Here is a 17,313-nt window from a genome sequence, read left to right as displayed (position 1 = left end):
TTGTGGGGCAGATCTTTCTTTCTGATGCTGTTAATCAACCATTGTTCATCCTTGTTAAAACAAGTAGAGAGAGACCCATGTAGAGGGGAAGGATCTGGCAGTAGAATACCAATTAACCCCCAGAAATTTACTAACAACACTCTCATGAAGCAAAATAAATTTTCAGTGATGTTTGAGGAAGTCAGCATGGAGAAGTGGTTCATCTAAAGTTCAGATTTCCAAGCTGTATTTCCCCAGTCTCCCTACAACGTGTCTGCTTCCTTTGACTTGTCCCATTTTCTGTGAGGCCATAACCAAACATATCTCTGTGAACGTTGACAGTGTCTTCTTCTGTTATTACAACTAATATTCTCGTGTTATTTAACCTTTTACCTTGAAAGCAGTTGCTTTTGTTATTATAAATACCTGAATTAGAATTCTAATCCAGCCAAACCATTTCAAAAGGCTTATCTCAAATTATAATCTACAGACTTTTTTTTAAAGTCATACATACTTAACCAATTTGCAGTATGTCTAAGTGGTTAGCTATTACTTCCTGTTGAATTAGCAGTTGCTGAGAAGTTGAGTCTTTTGTGTAGTCCTGCAATCCGCTAATGTGATATTTAATGAGGAGACATCAGTCTGGAGAAAGGTAGTCAATATAAATCAGTGTTTACAAAGTGTGATTAACTCTGAAATATTTCATCAATGCTGTGGTCCCAGGCAAGCTCTATGCTAATTCCCAAGATCTGTGCCTGTTTCCTAGGACATGGCTGAACCCTGAGTACTGCAAACAGGGAGCAGCAAAATTGCAATTATGCTCGGACCGTCTCTGATGACAATTTATGCATTTGGTGTGATGACCTCCCCCTTCCCAAGAGGGCGATAAATAGAATGCATTTTCATTAAGATACTAATGCACTTAATCACAAGGGGGAAGGGTTAGGAAGTTAACGCAAGACCTTCCAGCACTATGTGACAGAGCTGATAGGGGAGAGAGGTTTTATTCTAAAAGCAGCTTCTTTGCAAAGCTGGAGGAAGCCCTGAAGCACATCCCACGCTCTGTCACCGGCACTAATTGTAAAAATGTAAAGTTTGGGTGTTTCGGTTGCACACTTATTGCTTCAAATGTGTTTGTACAGCCGTAAATGATGTCATCTCTAATAGTAAAAAAATACTAATCATAAAAGTATCATTGTATAGTGGTTTATTTTTATTTGTAATACTTTCACGAAGCTTAAGAGCTAGGAACTAGTTATCCAAACAGAATACCAAACATTATCAGTAAACATTTACTATGAATAAAATTGTGTACCAGGGCTTTGCTAAATGTGGTGATAAGAATGATACTAGTTCACTTCCTGCCCTCCAGGAGGTTATTTAAATCCTCTACCTTTGAGGCAGTTATATCACGTTTCTGAGGCTTTGGTAGCCTAGCAGTAAGGAGTTGATCTGCCTACTCAGAGACAAGCAGTTCGAGCCCACCAGCTGCTTAGAAGGAGAAGGTAGTCTCTTCCTGTGTGAGGGTCAGCTATGAATTGGTTTCAACTCAGTGGCACATAAAACAATAAGAACTATTTATTTTACTGCCCATATTTCTCTCAAGAAATAGCTAATGAATTCAAACCAGTGATGTTTTGATTAGTGGTACAACACATACTGCACTCCATTATCAGAGTTACAGGAGTTTCCAACAGAGTCCCAAATTAACCCGTTCATCATTTTTTACCATGAGATTGACACTGATCAGTGTTAAAAGAAAAAAAAAAAAGAATGAACTTTATGCATCCATGCATAAATAACCAAAAGTCATTGAAGTTCAGTGTTTGTAAAAAATACAGTTTTGAGATTATATTAGTATTGATAATTTCCATTGGAGAGCCCTTTGATTCTGGAAATCTGTTAATGCCTGTTGCTCAAGTGAACTTCTGTGCCAATGGCTCCTTTTTAAATTTTGAAGAACTCTGCCATTGTCATCCATTGTTCAGTGGGTTAGAGTAGACTCCAACTTAAGCTTTGTGATGTTCCTCTTGACCCCGTGTGGTTCTCTCTAAAGTGGTGGACATTGCCATGGAGGGGCTAACGTGTTTTGTATCTCTTGAGTCTTACCCTGTCTTTTCTTCACACTTTTTCTTGTAGGTAATATAGAATACAGCTGCCCGGCCACGAATGAATGTGAGATCACAAAGCGCAGACGTAAATCATGCCAGGCTTGCCGTTTCATGAAGTGTTTAAAAGTGGGCATGCTGAAGGAAGGTAAGGTATTTTACAAGTGGCCTCTTGCTTTAGATGGGGATGAGGCTGGGGCACAGGGAAGTACAACAATTTTAGAGGAAGTAGGAAAAGACAGGATATCAGTTAAGTACACTGAGTGTGATAGCAGAATACTTTGTATTTTCCACCTGGACTTTCTGAGGTCATCAGAAGGGACGAGATAGGAGCACAACTGATGCTCAGCTAAATTCACCAGGTATCTGTACTCTTCTGGGTTCTTCATCTTTATAGCCTGAAGAAGACAGAGAAATAAAGACAGCTAAGAGAGCCCACTGTCATCATTTTTTGCTCATGCTGAGATTTTCTTATTTTACATCTTGAAGGTTATATTTTATTTCTGTTTTATATTTTGGGTTTATTTTCTATTAACTTGCAGTGAGGTCTTTTGAGTTCTGGGGGTGCACTGATTAAGGTGTTCAAATTCTGACTGATAAGTGAGTTATTCAAACCCACCCAGCCATTCCCCACAGGCACGTGGTGAACCTCCTTCTGTGAAGATGTACAGCTTTTTGAACCTTCAGAGAGTAGTTCTCTAGAATCCTGTGAGTCAAAATCAGCCAGGTGGTTGTGGGGTTTTGGCTTTACAAAAGTGATATTAAAATTGTTTTCCATTTGCCTTTTGAGTAGGAAAAGGGAGCTAAGAGAACAACACACAATAAAATTGTACTGCATGTGTATCTTATGCTAACTGAATTGCCTAAACCCATACAACTAGTACAAAGAAGAGCTGAGGACTGAACCAGATAGTAAGAGTCCAGAATCGACACAGTTCACATGTCAGGAAATGCTCATGAATTCCAGCTCAGATTTGAAGAGAAAATATTCTTTGAGAACCTTCAAGTGTGGGGTTTTTGTTTATTTTGAAATGTTAACTTGTTGCTTTTCACAAATGTTTATATATAAGTCAGTACTTTTGTATATGTGCATTAAAAATACTGCTTTTAGATTTTTTTCTGTTTGCTTCTCCACCAAAGTTATGAGTTTAGTATAACCGTGATCATTTTAGAAAGTAACACAATGAAAATCTAGTAATTCTAAATGGAAAGAGTTATTTAAGTTGAATTCTTATAGTTTATATTCATTACAAGAGGGAGCTCTGATAGGCTTGGGGTAAGAAGCTGTGCTGCAAACCTGAAGTCACACGGTTCGAATCTTATCAGCAGCTCTGTGGTAGAAAGATGAGCACTCTTCTCTCAAGTGATTAAACTGCCTCTGAAAACCCACTGGAGGGTCAAGTGTGAGTCGATTTCAACTCAACGGTACACAACAACAACATTCATTATAAATAAATACCATTTTTACTCAATCATACAAAGATACTTTGTGCCTAGAGTTTACTATGTTAGATAATATTTCTGTATATTTTATTGTCGCTGATGACTCCCTATTTTTTAGGTCCTAAATCCATAGAAACCTAAGTGTTTATTCAACAAGGACAAAGTAGAACTTTAATTTGGTATGGCATTACCAGATCTCATAATTCTTTTATAGTTTGTTCTTCTCCCAAGTTTGTTTTTATTTTGGTTTGTTGTTGTTTACTCTGAAAATATTACAGAAAAGATGAGTGAAATCCTTTTTAGCTGGGCACTTAGGACTCAGGGTACATTTCTCTGTCTCTCACCAGAGAGTCAGATCCCTCCTCACTTACCTGGGAACAAGGAAGACTCTCAGATTCTTAATTTAAATCCTTTTAAAAAGGAACAACACAGTGTACATTAGTTCCTCTTATAGGGACCCTGTAGGATGGAGAAGAACTACCCAGAGGGTTACTGAAACAGGATCTTTATGGAAGCTGAGTGCCGCCTCTTTCTGCCTCAGAGCAGCTGATAGGTTCAAAGTCGAGAGCCTTCAGTTAGCTGCAGAATGCCTTGACCAAGGTTACCTAAATTCCTTCTTTGAAAAACATTTACAAGCAGCACGTGTGTTTGTGTGTGTATATACATAAAATACATATATAACACAATAACAAAAGTCTAATGGAAAGATGACCAAAATCCATTGTCAGGTAAAAATGAATCATCATCAACATCATAATAAATTGTCTATACTATGACTCCATTTCTATAAGTAGAGATTGAGAGCAATACGCACACACATAGAGGCAAAGAGTTACTGTGACGCTGTATGCATGGAGAAGCGAAGGGGCGGAGATATACTGATTGGTACTAATGCTACTGTGGTAAATAAACATGCGGATGGGATGGCCTTTGTTTCTCTTTTCACTGTACAGTCTTTTGTTTAGATTGTTCACAAAAAATCTAGAACACAGATTGCTCACTGTTTAGATTTTTCACAGTGAGCATGTTTTACGCTTGGAATTCATTCACTAAATATTTCTCAAGATATGCCTGTATCACAGACAAATTTTGGTCTCTGGTGATGTAACAATGAAAAAAGACAAATATGATTGCTCTTAAAAGAAAAGAAAAAACTAACTTATATGATAATGCCCGTAGGACAGTTTTGACAGAGGAAAAGTTCAAAATAATATTGGAAAGAATGACAGTTTACCCTGTGTGGCAAAGGATTTTCCTTTCAGTTATAAAGATGGTGGTAGGTCACTTACATAAAGTGGAAAAAACCTTAATTTTACTGAGTGCCTTATACTTTACAACAGACTAACAAATGAAACCTCATTTCAGAATGTAGTAAGTGATTTACAGTCAAATATCCTCAGTTGTTGTTATTGCACCTTTTTTTGTGTTGTAGAGGCACTAAATTTACATTTATTTTAAAGAGAAGAGTTTCAAGCAATCAAAGAGTGATGAATCTTTTTGGAAAGCAAGTAATTTTCAAATGTTGCAAAAGTTATAAATCAGTTAACATTTTAATTGACATGTTGTAGATTTGAATTTTATTGAAAAACAAAGTATATGGAGGCAAACCAGCATATCAAGGCAGATAGGCGTTTCTGATTAGATAGCTTTCACTTCTGTATTTATGCCCATGATTTGGACACCTGCACATGAGTTAGCCTCCTCTTTCAGGATTAAGGAGGCTGTACAAAAAATAAGTAATTTGCCCTAAATAATTTTCCCCAATGTAGTTTCTCATCATGAACAATCCATAAGGGTAGTATGAGTGACTGAAGAGTGTGAACTGTGTTTAATTAAACATTCTTAGTGCAAGTAAATGGGACAGGGCTTATCTATAATTCACACCTCTTCAGTTGCTGTTATCAAGCCTTTAGAGGGTCTGTTTTGAAGGGAATTGCTGCTGTTGCTGATATACTCACATAATAATTTCTTTTCCCTTCACTTCCTTGTGCCCACTTTGATGGCATGACATCAGTTCTCCAAGTCCCCATGCACCCCCAAAGATGAGATGGCTATGAGTAAATACAGAATATTCTTTTTCTTTTGTACTTAAAAAATGCTACAAAAGATTGCATAACATGCCGCATACAAATGCCCTATTATGTATGGCCGTCTCCTTGACTGTGGTCTTGCCTTCTAAGCCTGGAGAAAATGATACTGTCTTAAATGTATCTTTATGGATGGAGCGGGATTTCAGTCCCATGCAGTATGTCAGAGATCATGATGTAATAAATCTATTCAAATGTAAACCTGTTCAATTCAATTACCAGTCCATAATAAAATTTGCTACTACAACCCCCGTGTTGACCACAGCAGTCCATGTAAGCTGATGCCACAGCAGGTCTGGAAATTGACAGGCAAAATCTATTTAAACAAAAAACATTAGTTCTAGAATCAGAAATGAAATCAGATTTCAACAGCTTTGATGAGAGCCTTCTTTTCTTGTTCAGGTATTTCTCTATTCAACTAGCCAGATGTATCTTCGATACAGTGCTGCCGGAGGGAGATGAAGAGGTTTTCATTTTTTAAAGCAGTTTATAGAAAAATGAGACTTTTACTCTCTTAAAAATAGTGATCCTTAGCTTTACTGACTGGCATCTCTACTAATTGGGCACAGCACTTAGGGAAAATATCCAAGTGCTTGTGGGATTGCACAGGAAAGGCTTAGCCAAGGGGTAAACAAGTTCAGTTACAGCACATTGTTTATCATTTTTTTTAAGGTATGCGTTTGAATTAGCAAGCATTATAATTATTTCTGAACAAATGATACTTTTTACTTTTAACTGTCAAATTTTCAAGCAGAGCAAACCATTAATAGTTGGAAAAAAACCAAAACAATTGCCTCTCTGGAGAAAAGAACATCACATCACAATGTGATCCCCAAACTTTATGAAGTTCCATTAGACAAATGATAATTTGTTCATCTCTAAAATGATTGTAACATCCCATGACCTGAAAAATTCCCATCTTCGTTTCTGTGTTGTACTTTGTAGTTTGTACCAAATGATGGGCCAGTATTATTTTTGCAGCATTATACCATAGTACATGTCAGAGAAACCCCATCTATTACTAGATATCTGGTCTCAACATTCCCTTTTCATTTTTTTAGATATTGCTTATTTGAAGGAAAAAACAAAAACTAATCAAGGTGTACCTATAAATCTGGTCAAGATTTATTTTTATTTTGATCTCTCTCCTTGGTGGTTTAAGACTACTGCAGGACTTATGGTCCCGTTTCCTCTCTGTCAGTGGCAAACAGAGACATTTTATGAAAGCAATAATTGTTTTATTTAGGTATGGAACTCGGTGATCAAAGGATTGAAGAGTTTGGGTTATTTGCTATTTATGGGCATGAGGAGTTTCACCTTGGAAAGTCAATATTTTTTATTTTATTTTTGCAGGCGAGCAAGATACATACATACACACACGCACAACTCAGTATTCCTCAGCTCGATCTACTTGCAATGGATAGTTGAATAAAGGCTGCACAGAGGATTATTCTGTTTTTTCTTACTAACATGCTGCACTTTTTACTTTGCATTCACAAGTAGTTGCTTCTCTTTGGTAAGCTGTGTTTTCCTTGTCTGTGAAATGATGCAACCAATAAGAGTTTCAGTTGCTCCCAAATCTGGTAAGAAAACTACAGGGAAATGCTTAGGATATACGGTGAAATACGTACTAGATAATGAGCTTTGGTTATGGAAGACTGTACGAGGCGTTCAGTCAGCACCTGCACCAGAAGAAATGTGCTGTTGTTCTTGTTACGTACTGTCGAGTCTGCTAAGATCCATAGTGACCCTTTGAACAATATCTGTAATGTGTTCTATCCTGCAAACTCACCTTCTCTAACATACCCAAGCCCATTTTTATAGTCACTGTGTCAGGCTGTTGTCTTAAGTATCTTTCTCTCTTTTGAGGACCCTTTGCCTTTCTTAGTTGTCTTAAGAGTCTTCCTCTCTTTTGAGGACCCTTTGTCTTTCCTAACATGATGGGTTTTTTCCCCCAAATATTTTTTGGTCCCTCCTAACAACATGCCCAAAATATATGAGGTGAAGTCTTACCACCTTTGCCTCTAAGGAGTACCTTGATTATACTTTCTCTAAGACGGACTTGGCTTGTTTTCCTGGTAGTCCATAGATTATTAACTATTCTTATCCAACACCACAGCTGAAAGAAAACAATTCTTCTTCTGTCAGCCTTAGTCATTGTCCAACTTTCAGATGCATAGGAAGCATTTGACAATACCATGGCTCAGATTTGGTACACCTTATTATTTAAGCTGACATCTTTGTTCTTCAGCACTTTGGAGACGTCCTTGACAACAGGTTATCCTAATGCTACATACCGTTTGATTTCTTGACTCTTGCTTCCATCGGTGTTGATTGTAGATCCAGGTGAAATGAAATTATTGACAACTTCAATCTTCTCCATTGCTCATAAATTTATCTATTGGTCTACTGGTAAGGTTATATAAGACCTCTCTAAGACTCATTTGCCTTAGCTCCTTTTTTTATAAATATGGGGCTTAATATAGAACATAGGGAGCTCTTGTGGCCTTGTGGCAAGAAGCTGTGCTGCAGCCCCAAGGGCACACAGCTCAAGATCACCATCTGCTCCATAGGAGAAAGATGGGCAATTTCCTCCCATAAAATTAACTGCTCTGAAAACCTGCCAGAGGGTCAACTCTGGGTCAGTTCTGACTCTACAGTACCCAACAACAATAACAATACAAAACTTACCTAGAGCTCAGTGGCAGTGGTTTTTGTGAAGGTGGATTGATACAGCAACTGGGGCTAATGGTGGTTGGTGGTCAGAGTCAGTGAGACTAGCTCAGGACAGGGCAGGCTTCAGAGCTACATAGGATCACTGTAAGTCTCAGGTGACTGACAGCACGTCACAACAACCACCATGCTGCAACATTTTCCCCATGAAATTCTGATACAAAATTTTCCTCAGTAAAATTTTATGTACCTGTGAGGTTAGTGGAATCTTTGGTTGGCATAACTTAAAGTTTGGGGAAAAAGAGTGCTCTGTCAGCTGAGGGTCCAGCAGAGTAAGTGGGGAATTACGAGTTACAAGCTGCAGTCATTTTGACTTACTGTACTAGAATGCATTTGTGTACAGTTTGTTATCTTTTGGCAATGTCAATAGCTACAGAGAACTTTTAGAAACTTTTTTGAGGATCATACCAGTAAGGGATCATTTCCTAAGAAATTTCATAAGGAAATTTGGCGTCTGCTGTCTTAATCTAAGGTCAAGGGGAATAGTGTCTGTAGTACCACAAAAGGGAGAGACTTCAAGAAGTTTTCACCAACAGTATTCTTAGTATTAGTTTAAGGAAAGAAAACGTATTCCTTTGTCTAATTGTTTGTCAACAAGAATGAGAAGGAGGAGAAAGGGTGAAGGTTAATGTTCCATCATGCCACCCCTGAAGGTGAGAAATCACACACATTTTAAAACAGAAAAGAAGAAATGGAGGTATTCTGCCAAACTCATAAAAGCAAAAAAGCATACCAACCAAACAAAAACGACCCATTTCCATAGAGATGGATTTTTATGACCCATGGTGACCACATGTGTCATACTAGAACCAGTCTCTATAGGGTTTTCAGTTAAGTTCTTTAAGGAAATATCACCAGATCTTGTGTGGTTTTGATCTGTTTTATCTGCCTTTAAACAGATTCAACCTTCCAACCTTTAAGTTGTGCCAGCCAAAGATTCCACTAACCTCACAGGCACATGAAATAATACTGAGGAACATTTTGTATCAGAATTTCATGGGGAAAAATATTGCAGCATGGTTGTTGTTGTTGTTATGATGTGCTTCAGTCTGCCCTGAAGCCCTCCCTTTTCTGAGCTAGTCTCACTGACTCTGACATACCACCTCCCATTGCCCCAGTCACTGTATCAATCCATCTCATCCGGGGTCTCCCTCTCCCGTGCTATCCCTCTACCCTTCTGATGTCCTTCTCCAAGGACCAGTCTCTCCTGGCCATGTGCCCAAAGTATGTGAGGTGGAGCTTCAATATGCTAAAATTCAAAATTCAAAAGCCTTCAAGAAGAAACTTGGTTTCACCCTTTCCAAGACAGATCTGTTTGTTTTATTGGTGGTCCATAATATGTTTAAGACTCTTCTCCAGCACCACAACACTCAAAGGCTTTGATTCTTCATCTATCATCCTTAGTTATTGTCCAGCTCTCTGATGCCCTTAGCAAGTTATTGCAAAGACTATGGCCTGGATTAGGTGCATCTTAATCTCTAGACTGACATTCTTGCTTCTTCTCAGTTGTCTGGAAAGGTCTCTGACCAAATTTTCCCAGTGTAATTTGTCTTTTAATTTCTGCCAGTGCCAAGAGTGTTGATTGTGGAGCTGAGCAAGCTGTAATTGTTAACAACCTCAATCTCCTCCCCATCTATCATGGTGCTGCCAATTGGCCCAGTGGTGAGAATCTTTGTTTTCTTGATGTTGAGCTTCAAACCATATTGAAGGCTGCAGTCTTTGACCTTCTGCAATAAGAACTTCAGATCCTCCTCAGTTTCAGCAAGCAGGGTTGTGTCATCTGCATAACATAGGTTGTTGATGAATCTTCCATTCCTGATACCACATTCCTCCTCATAGTTTCTATTTTAATTTTACACTATTTATACCACTATATTGGACAATTCTATTCAGCTTTGTGTCTTCATTTCTGTTTGTGCTGGGAAGCCATTAGAAGAAATTCTTTCTCATCTTTTCTATACCAATGTGATGCTTTTTTTAAAAAAAGAAATGCAGTGGCTATAGAAGCATTATATCAATATGTGACACAAAGATGTTTAAAATTATGATGATGAAAATATCAGGGAGATAGAGCAAAAGCTTTGCTTTAATCAGTGCAGTATACAGATAATTTTAAAATTTTTTAAGTAAAGTTTTTAGATGTTTTTTCCTCCTAGATTGTATCTTTTCTTTTTGTCAAAGTTAACAAAGTGAGAATTGAAAGAGCAGTAGAGAAATTAATAGGCATTTAAATAGTTAGGAACAGAAATATTGATTATGTATATTTTGTCTGTGTTTGGAAATCCTTTCTTCTATAATTCCTTGCATTCTTCACTAGCTCTTGTCGATATATTGAAATGTAGTCAGTAGAGTTTAATTTCTGTGGGCGTCTGAAATCTCATCACAGATTACTGTCTTGCTACCAGTCAAACTAATTTGAAGTTGTGTTGCTACATTAAAAAATATAAAACTTGACAGCCATAGAAGAGAACAAGTTTATATAATTTCAGATATTTTAAGTATTTCTTCTAGAGAAATAAAAATTGGAAAGAAAAAAATATTTACTTGTTCTGTTGGTAACCATATTTGTATGTGCTTAAGGATTAAGTCTATTTTGGAGAGGTCTAATGTGATATTTGTATATTTCCTTCACTTTTTATGAGCCTGAATACTTTTGAGTTAATTTTTATATATGATACAAAGTAAGGGTCCAACTTCATTATTCTGTGTGTGATTGTCCAGGTGTCCTGTCAGCATGTGCTAAAAGACTCTTTCCCCACTGAATAATCTTTCAAGTTTTGTTGGAAATCAGTTGCCTGTTCATATATAGGATCTATTTCTAGGTTCTCAATTAATCTTATTTGTTAATATGTCTCTTCCTGTGCAGTACCACTCTTCTTTACATTTGCCCTTTAATTTTGGAATAGAAAAAAAATTGAGTGTCTCTCTTTGTCTTTATCAACAATGCTTTGACTCTTCTGGATTCACTGAAATTCCATCTAACTCTAGACGAAATTAGCTGGGTTTCTGATAGGGATTACATTGAATCATTTGCTCAGTTTAAGGAGTGTTGTAATCTTAACAGCATTGTCTTTAAATCTATGATTACTTCATTTCTTTAATTCTGCTTTAATTTTTGATGAGGATCTAAAATAATACTTTATTTTTCCTATACAGTGTATACTTCCTCTCTCTTTAAATGGTCATTTAATCTATGCCATTTTTATGACACTTTCCCCTCCTTCAAGGACTTGACAAATCATCTGAAATTCATTAATAATTGCTGTTCAGTATAGAATAGAGAGGAGGCCTGATTGCACAGTGGGTAAGCACTGGGCCGATAATCAGGTCAGCAGTTGAAATCCATCTCTTGTTCCATTAGAGAAAGATGTGGTAATCTGCTTCTGTAAAGATGTATAGCTTTGGAAACCCTAAAGAAAAGCTATACTGTATACTTAGGGTAGCAGTGGATCAAAACTGACTTGTCAAAATATTTTTGTTGCTGTTCTTTTGTTCTTTTCATGTGCTCATTGTTGAGTATAGAATGAAAGGCCATCTACTGCTTCTTGTAATCATGTAATGGAAATCTGGTGGCCTACTGGTAAGGACCTGCACTATAATCCTGAAGGCACGTGGTTCAAATCCACCAGCTACTCCTCAGGAGAAGGATGGACAATCTCCTACCGCATGATTAACAGCTCTGAAAACCCACTGAAGGGTCAGCTATGGGTTGGTTCTGACTCGATGGAATCCAACAGCAAGAAATCCCAAGAACGTTTTGGCTAGTAGGAGTATGCAGGGAGTAGCAACTCCTCTGCTTTCACACTAAAGGATTATTTGTCCAGAAGTACTAGTCGTTTGAGCAAGCACATTATAAACCAGAGGTGTGGCTTTTGCTAGGCACCAGCAAGTCAACTATGACTCATAGTGGCAACACATCTGAACCTTCCCTCCATCTGCACCATCTTCAGTTTCTGTGATATGCTTGTTACGTCAATGTGGTAACATTGTCGAGGGGCTTCCTGTCTTTCTCTGACCTTCTGCCTTTACCAAGATGTCTTTTTCCAAGGATTGGCCCCTTGTACAACCTAACATTCCCAAAGTAAGTGAGATGAGGTGTCACCATCCCTGCCTCTAAGGCCCACCCTGGTTACACTTCCTCCAAGACAGACTTGCTTCTTCCTTGGGCCCTTCTCCAACACCTCAGCTCACCAGCAGCGAGTCTTCATCTGTCATCCCCAGAGTGGATTTCCATTTTTCAACTGAGAAAAACTGTGTAGGTGTGAACATGTACATAAGAGAGAGCACGAGTTACGCATTTATTCATTTCATTGCCATTATGTCTTTCCTATCAGTTGTTTTGATTCTTGAGAGCCCCCAGGATACAAAGAAAAATTATCCCTGCACTGTTTTGCTACAACCACAGCTTGTGTCTTGATTTATATATGGCTGTGGGAACTCTTGAGAGCCTTCTAGGTTTACCCTATCAGCAGGGGTAGCAAAGAGCAACTTACTTGTCTAATTACCCTTCTGTTGCACATCTCCCATTTTAATATAATGCTCATTTAGAGGGCACAGCATTTTCGAGGTAGGTTCTCTTTTAAAAATATAAAGCTACCCAGGTCATTCAGTAACCAGCAAATTTGTTTTCTCTTACTTAAAGAGCTTGGTTAGCGTAATTGATCCTAACAAAATTGCTTTTGTAAAAACCTCTGAAGAAGACATTGCCAAGGTGATTTTTCCCCCCTTCAAGTCTAATATCATTATGCTGCCAAGTTGAAAACAGAAATTATTGGTAGGGAAATTTGGGTTCCTACTGCCTTCAAAAAGCAGAACAAAGAAAAGGAGAAAGCTTTAATGGTATTCAAGGAAAATATTTCTGTGTTAGATGACAGTTACTAGAACCGCATTGACCTCTGTGGTATTTCTTGCACTCTCTGTTGTAATATTATCCTCCAACTCTCCCTCATTAATGCAGAGTATTAAACAAAACTCCCAAGTTACAAGCAATCACAGAAAAAAAAGTTCAGCCTGTCTTGAAGCTAAGCCGTTTGCAAATGTATTTAAAGTGCCAAAAAGTCCTATCAGGTGGAACTACTGGCTTACCAGAGGGTGATTGTTGATTTCAATTTAGTTTATATGTTGCTGTTGTTGTTGTTGTTGTTACATACTATTGACTCAGAACTGACTCAGAACTTCCTCTTCAATGGGTTTTCTGAGGCAATAAATCTAATGGGAAGAAATTGCCCATTTGTTTCTTTTCGAGATGTTTGTGGATTCAAACTGCATGGTTTTGGATTGCAGCGCAGATCTTTTTCACTAAACCATAATCTACCTCAAAACAATTAGCAAGATTTTGAAGGTAAGAGGAGCACACATACTTTTTTTTTGAGAGCTCTGTATGTGTTAGGTTGTACATCACGTGCATTATTTGGATTCTTCTAGTTTTGTTCATCTTTACAATGATTTCCACAGGCAGTTCTCTCTCCATTTCACAGGATAAACTGATAACTCAGAGAGAGATGACGCTACTTGTCAGAATTCACCCACTACAGGATGGTGTCTCAAATCCATAGCACACATTCTGATACTTTGGTCTTTTGTCTTTGTTTAGTATTCTATTTTGAGGGGAGTCATTGCAACACTCAGGTATATATCTAGTTGTGATCTTTCAGAGGCTATATCAAAAGGTGATGATAAAAGGGTCCTGCGTAGACTAAGACAGTGTACTTTTAAAGCATTATTTAAGAAAACGTATGAGTAGTTTGTTTTTCTTTTTTTTTTTTTAAACAGGGGGCTCATGGCTGTGCTTTGAGTTCTTCACTAACCATCTGAGAATGAACCATGATGAGTGGCAGTGAGGTTTCCCTTCATATTGAGATATGTTGTAGAGATAATTTTGAGAGGCATAGAATTAGACTACCAATGCCTTTTCTCGGATCTTCCAATACGGAAATCTTGAGATCTCAGCATAAACTTTGGGATATATTGACGATTATAATCTATATGAATATCAGTTCAGGGATGTTTTATTTCACCTGCATCTATTTTTATCAGCCTAGGACAGCTTTCTGTCTGCAAGTTGGAGCACAGGGAAGGAAACACTTTTATTTTAGGACACAGTTTCGTTCTCTAGCTCAGTTTTTAGAAAGTGAACTTTAGAACCTCCTAAGTCAGGCCTTTTGTAGCGATAAGGGAGTTTAATTCATGTTCTTTGAGTATCATCAGCTCCAGTCTGAAGATTTGTCCATAGCATGCCCCTAGGGTGTTTTGTTTTGTTTAATCCATTTTCTAAATGAGGAATTGTTTTAAGAGCGAACTCTGGTGTTCTATGCTACAGGCAGTTGCACTGCTGACACAAAGGTTGAGTCGGTCTAGTGGTTTGAATCCACTAGAAGCCTGTAAGGAAAAGACAGGCAGGCTCTTCCTCTGCAGCTTACAGTCTCAGACACCCAAAGGGAGGCCAGCTATGAATGAGTTCCAGGTAAACAGCAATGAATTTTTTGAGATTGTTTTAAAAATTTATTTTTGATTCTGTGTATAATCTATGTAGCCTTAGACCACAGCATATTTCCTATGCCTGTCTGATCCTCTGAAACATTGCTTTTACACATAATTTTACAAATAACTTTTTCTGTATAATTACAATAGAAATTTTATGTTTATTTATAAATACACATGTATATATTTTTAAAATTATAAGAACATTACATAAGAAGTAGATAAAATCTTTGTGTAAAATAAGCAAATCCAGCACCATGAATTATCTGAACAGGTTCAAATGGCCCTTCTTTATTTGTCTCAAAGAAAACAGGGAGTTACAATGAGATCATAAGAAATAGTCCTTTAGCTCCCTCCCTTCTGTTCAATTGGAATACTATTAAAGTTAATCATTTATTGGATTGTCTCCATTTGTCATTTATATTTCTGAACTTGAAAGTAGGAAGCCAGCATTTATCTAATGTGCTACAAATTATTCTGTTTGGATTATATATTTTAAAAATAAAATCTCCAATGGATTTAGCAGCAAGAGGGGAAAAACCTGTCTCAACATTTGCTCATGCTGAAGGTCCAGTGAAAGCACTGGAAATAGTGAAGAAGGAGGAGGGAGAAAGCCTGAGCCATATAGGATTGTTGGAGGTAGAAATTTTCTCACCAGGCTTCAGATAACAGTTATAACCACATATTTCAATGTGTTGATGTTCATGACACTGTACTTAAAAGTAATGTAAAGAAATTCTTGTATACCTTAAGTGAGGATAATGTAATAGTTATTCCATGTTTCCTTTCCTTTATGTTGTATTCCTAACTTTTTTAGTTCTTTTTCTTGGTAAGGGTATGCAGATTTCTACTCCACCAATAGTTGAAGTTAACCTACATGACTTGACTTAGCACCACATCACTCTCATTCGAAAGTGAGTCCTGGTTCTTGAGAGATTGTACTATAGTTTTGTTCCTTTCTAGCTTAGTAGGTTGACGAGCTACCAACCAGTTTCCCTAAGGCAAGCTGTCTGCAAAGAAGCAAGCCAGCTGGCTTGGCCAAGGTTGATCAATGATGAGAGGCAGGCTGGGTTCCAGGTTCACAAAAGCCACTCAGTGGAGAGTAGGTCAGCGGCTTCCCCAAAGCCAATTAGCTGGCAGAAGACTAAGGTGCCTGGTGCTAGCCAAATTCCCTGAGCCTGATGGTACTGGTGGGGAGTACATCATTGGGCTTCCTGGCAAACCACCTTAAGTGAATGGCAGATTGTGCTGTTTGAGAGCCAGTGTGGCTTTGTGGCTACTAGAACAAATAGCAGCGATGCCACTCCCACTCAACCTTCCCCAAATGTTCTACACAGCCCAGGCCTCCAGTGACTGATTTCCGGGTGTGATGGATTTGAGCAGATATCTACATCACACATTTGTTTTCACTTTACTTCAGAGTAAATGCTTTTTGTTAAGGTTGATAAGAATCTGTATCAAGCCATTTGAAGAGAATGACCTAGAGATGGTTTTAGAAGATAGCAGCATTGCATATTGTTAGGATTTCTGCTGTTTTAATTGTGCTGATTGTGAGATACATATATATATATATATATATATATGACTGTGTGATTATTAGGGACCTGTAGCAAAATCCCAACAGAGGGCTTCTTAGCAGTCACCCTTTGGTAAACCTGTTTTGCCAAAAATGATGTATATGCCCAAGATCAGAGTCTTCTTCCCTGCTTAAGTCTTTGTTGCAGAAATGTCTTAATCTTAGCATTTTTAAGGCATCTCCTTAAAATTAAGGTGAAGATAATGTAAAAACTAGAGAATTAACACACAATCTGGGATCCCTTTGTTGGCTCTTGGTCCATAGGGAGCTGTGCTACTGGCCTAGAGGTGTCACCTCTGGCAGTTCACATTTTTATTACCCAGTTTAATTTGGCAGATGTTTCTACTTAGATCTGGTTTCTGTACCAATTTCCAGTTCAACCGGCATGTTGCCTCATAGGAAGTCATGTCCATTTTGTTTGGCTACCTCTCAATTCTCACCTTAGAAAAAGGGGTGTTTTCTTGGGATCGCCTGTGTCCTTATTTAGTGCCCTTTCCATGAACTGATCTGCGAATTTACCCACATTAAGTCCTCCCATTTAAACGTGCCCCCTTTACATTCTCCCGCATTTGTGGGACACACATTTTCTTGTTTTTCTATTTCTCTCCCAGTGTTTTTGTTGTTAGCAGCTGTTTGATTGGTTCCAAACTGATGGCAGCGATGTGCATGACAGAATGAAATGCTATCTGGTCCTGGGCCATTCCCATAGCTGGTTAGGGACTGGGCTGTTGTGATCCATAGAGTTTTTGGTAGCTGATATTTGGGAGTAGATTAATAGACCTTTCTTCCTAGTCCATCTTAGTTGGAAAGCCGCACTGTCATATATCATAGCAATATATACAAGCCTCTGCTAACAGAAGGATAGTATTGCTAGTCTATATTTAGTTATACAGGCTAATATATATTA

At 37.9% G+C, this 17,313-nt stretch overlaps 1 protein-coding gene across 3 annotated transcripts in view; it reads left to right on the top strand.

Moving 5' to 3' along the window:
• ESRRG (estrogen-related receptor gamma) overlaps window positions 1-17,313 on the top strand; it is an 826,733-nt gene that overhangs the window by 605,334 nt on the left and 204,086 nt on the right. For all 3 annotated transcript variants that reach the window (XM_006890562.1, XM_006890563.1, XM_006890561.1), the window contains one exon: window positions 2,119-2,235. In XM_006890562.1, the coding sequence (XP_006890624.1) occupies window positions 2,119-2,235 (117 nt within the window). The remainder of the gene's footprint in view (window positions 1-2,118; window positions 2,236-17,313) is intronic.

Source organism: Elephantulus edwardii, unplaced genomic scaffold (assembly GCF_000299155.1).
Source record: "Elephantulus edwardii isolate Elephantulus edwardi_28Jun2011 unplaced genomic scaffold, EleEdw1.0 scaffold00090, whole genome shotgun sequence".
In the NCBI taxonomy this organism is placed as follows: domain Eukaryota; kingdom Metazoa; phylum Chordata; class Mammalia; order Macroscelidea; family Macroscelididae; genus Elephantulus; species Elephantulus edwardii.
This window is presented reverse-complemented; position numbering and strand designations above follow the sequence as displayed.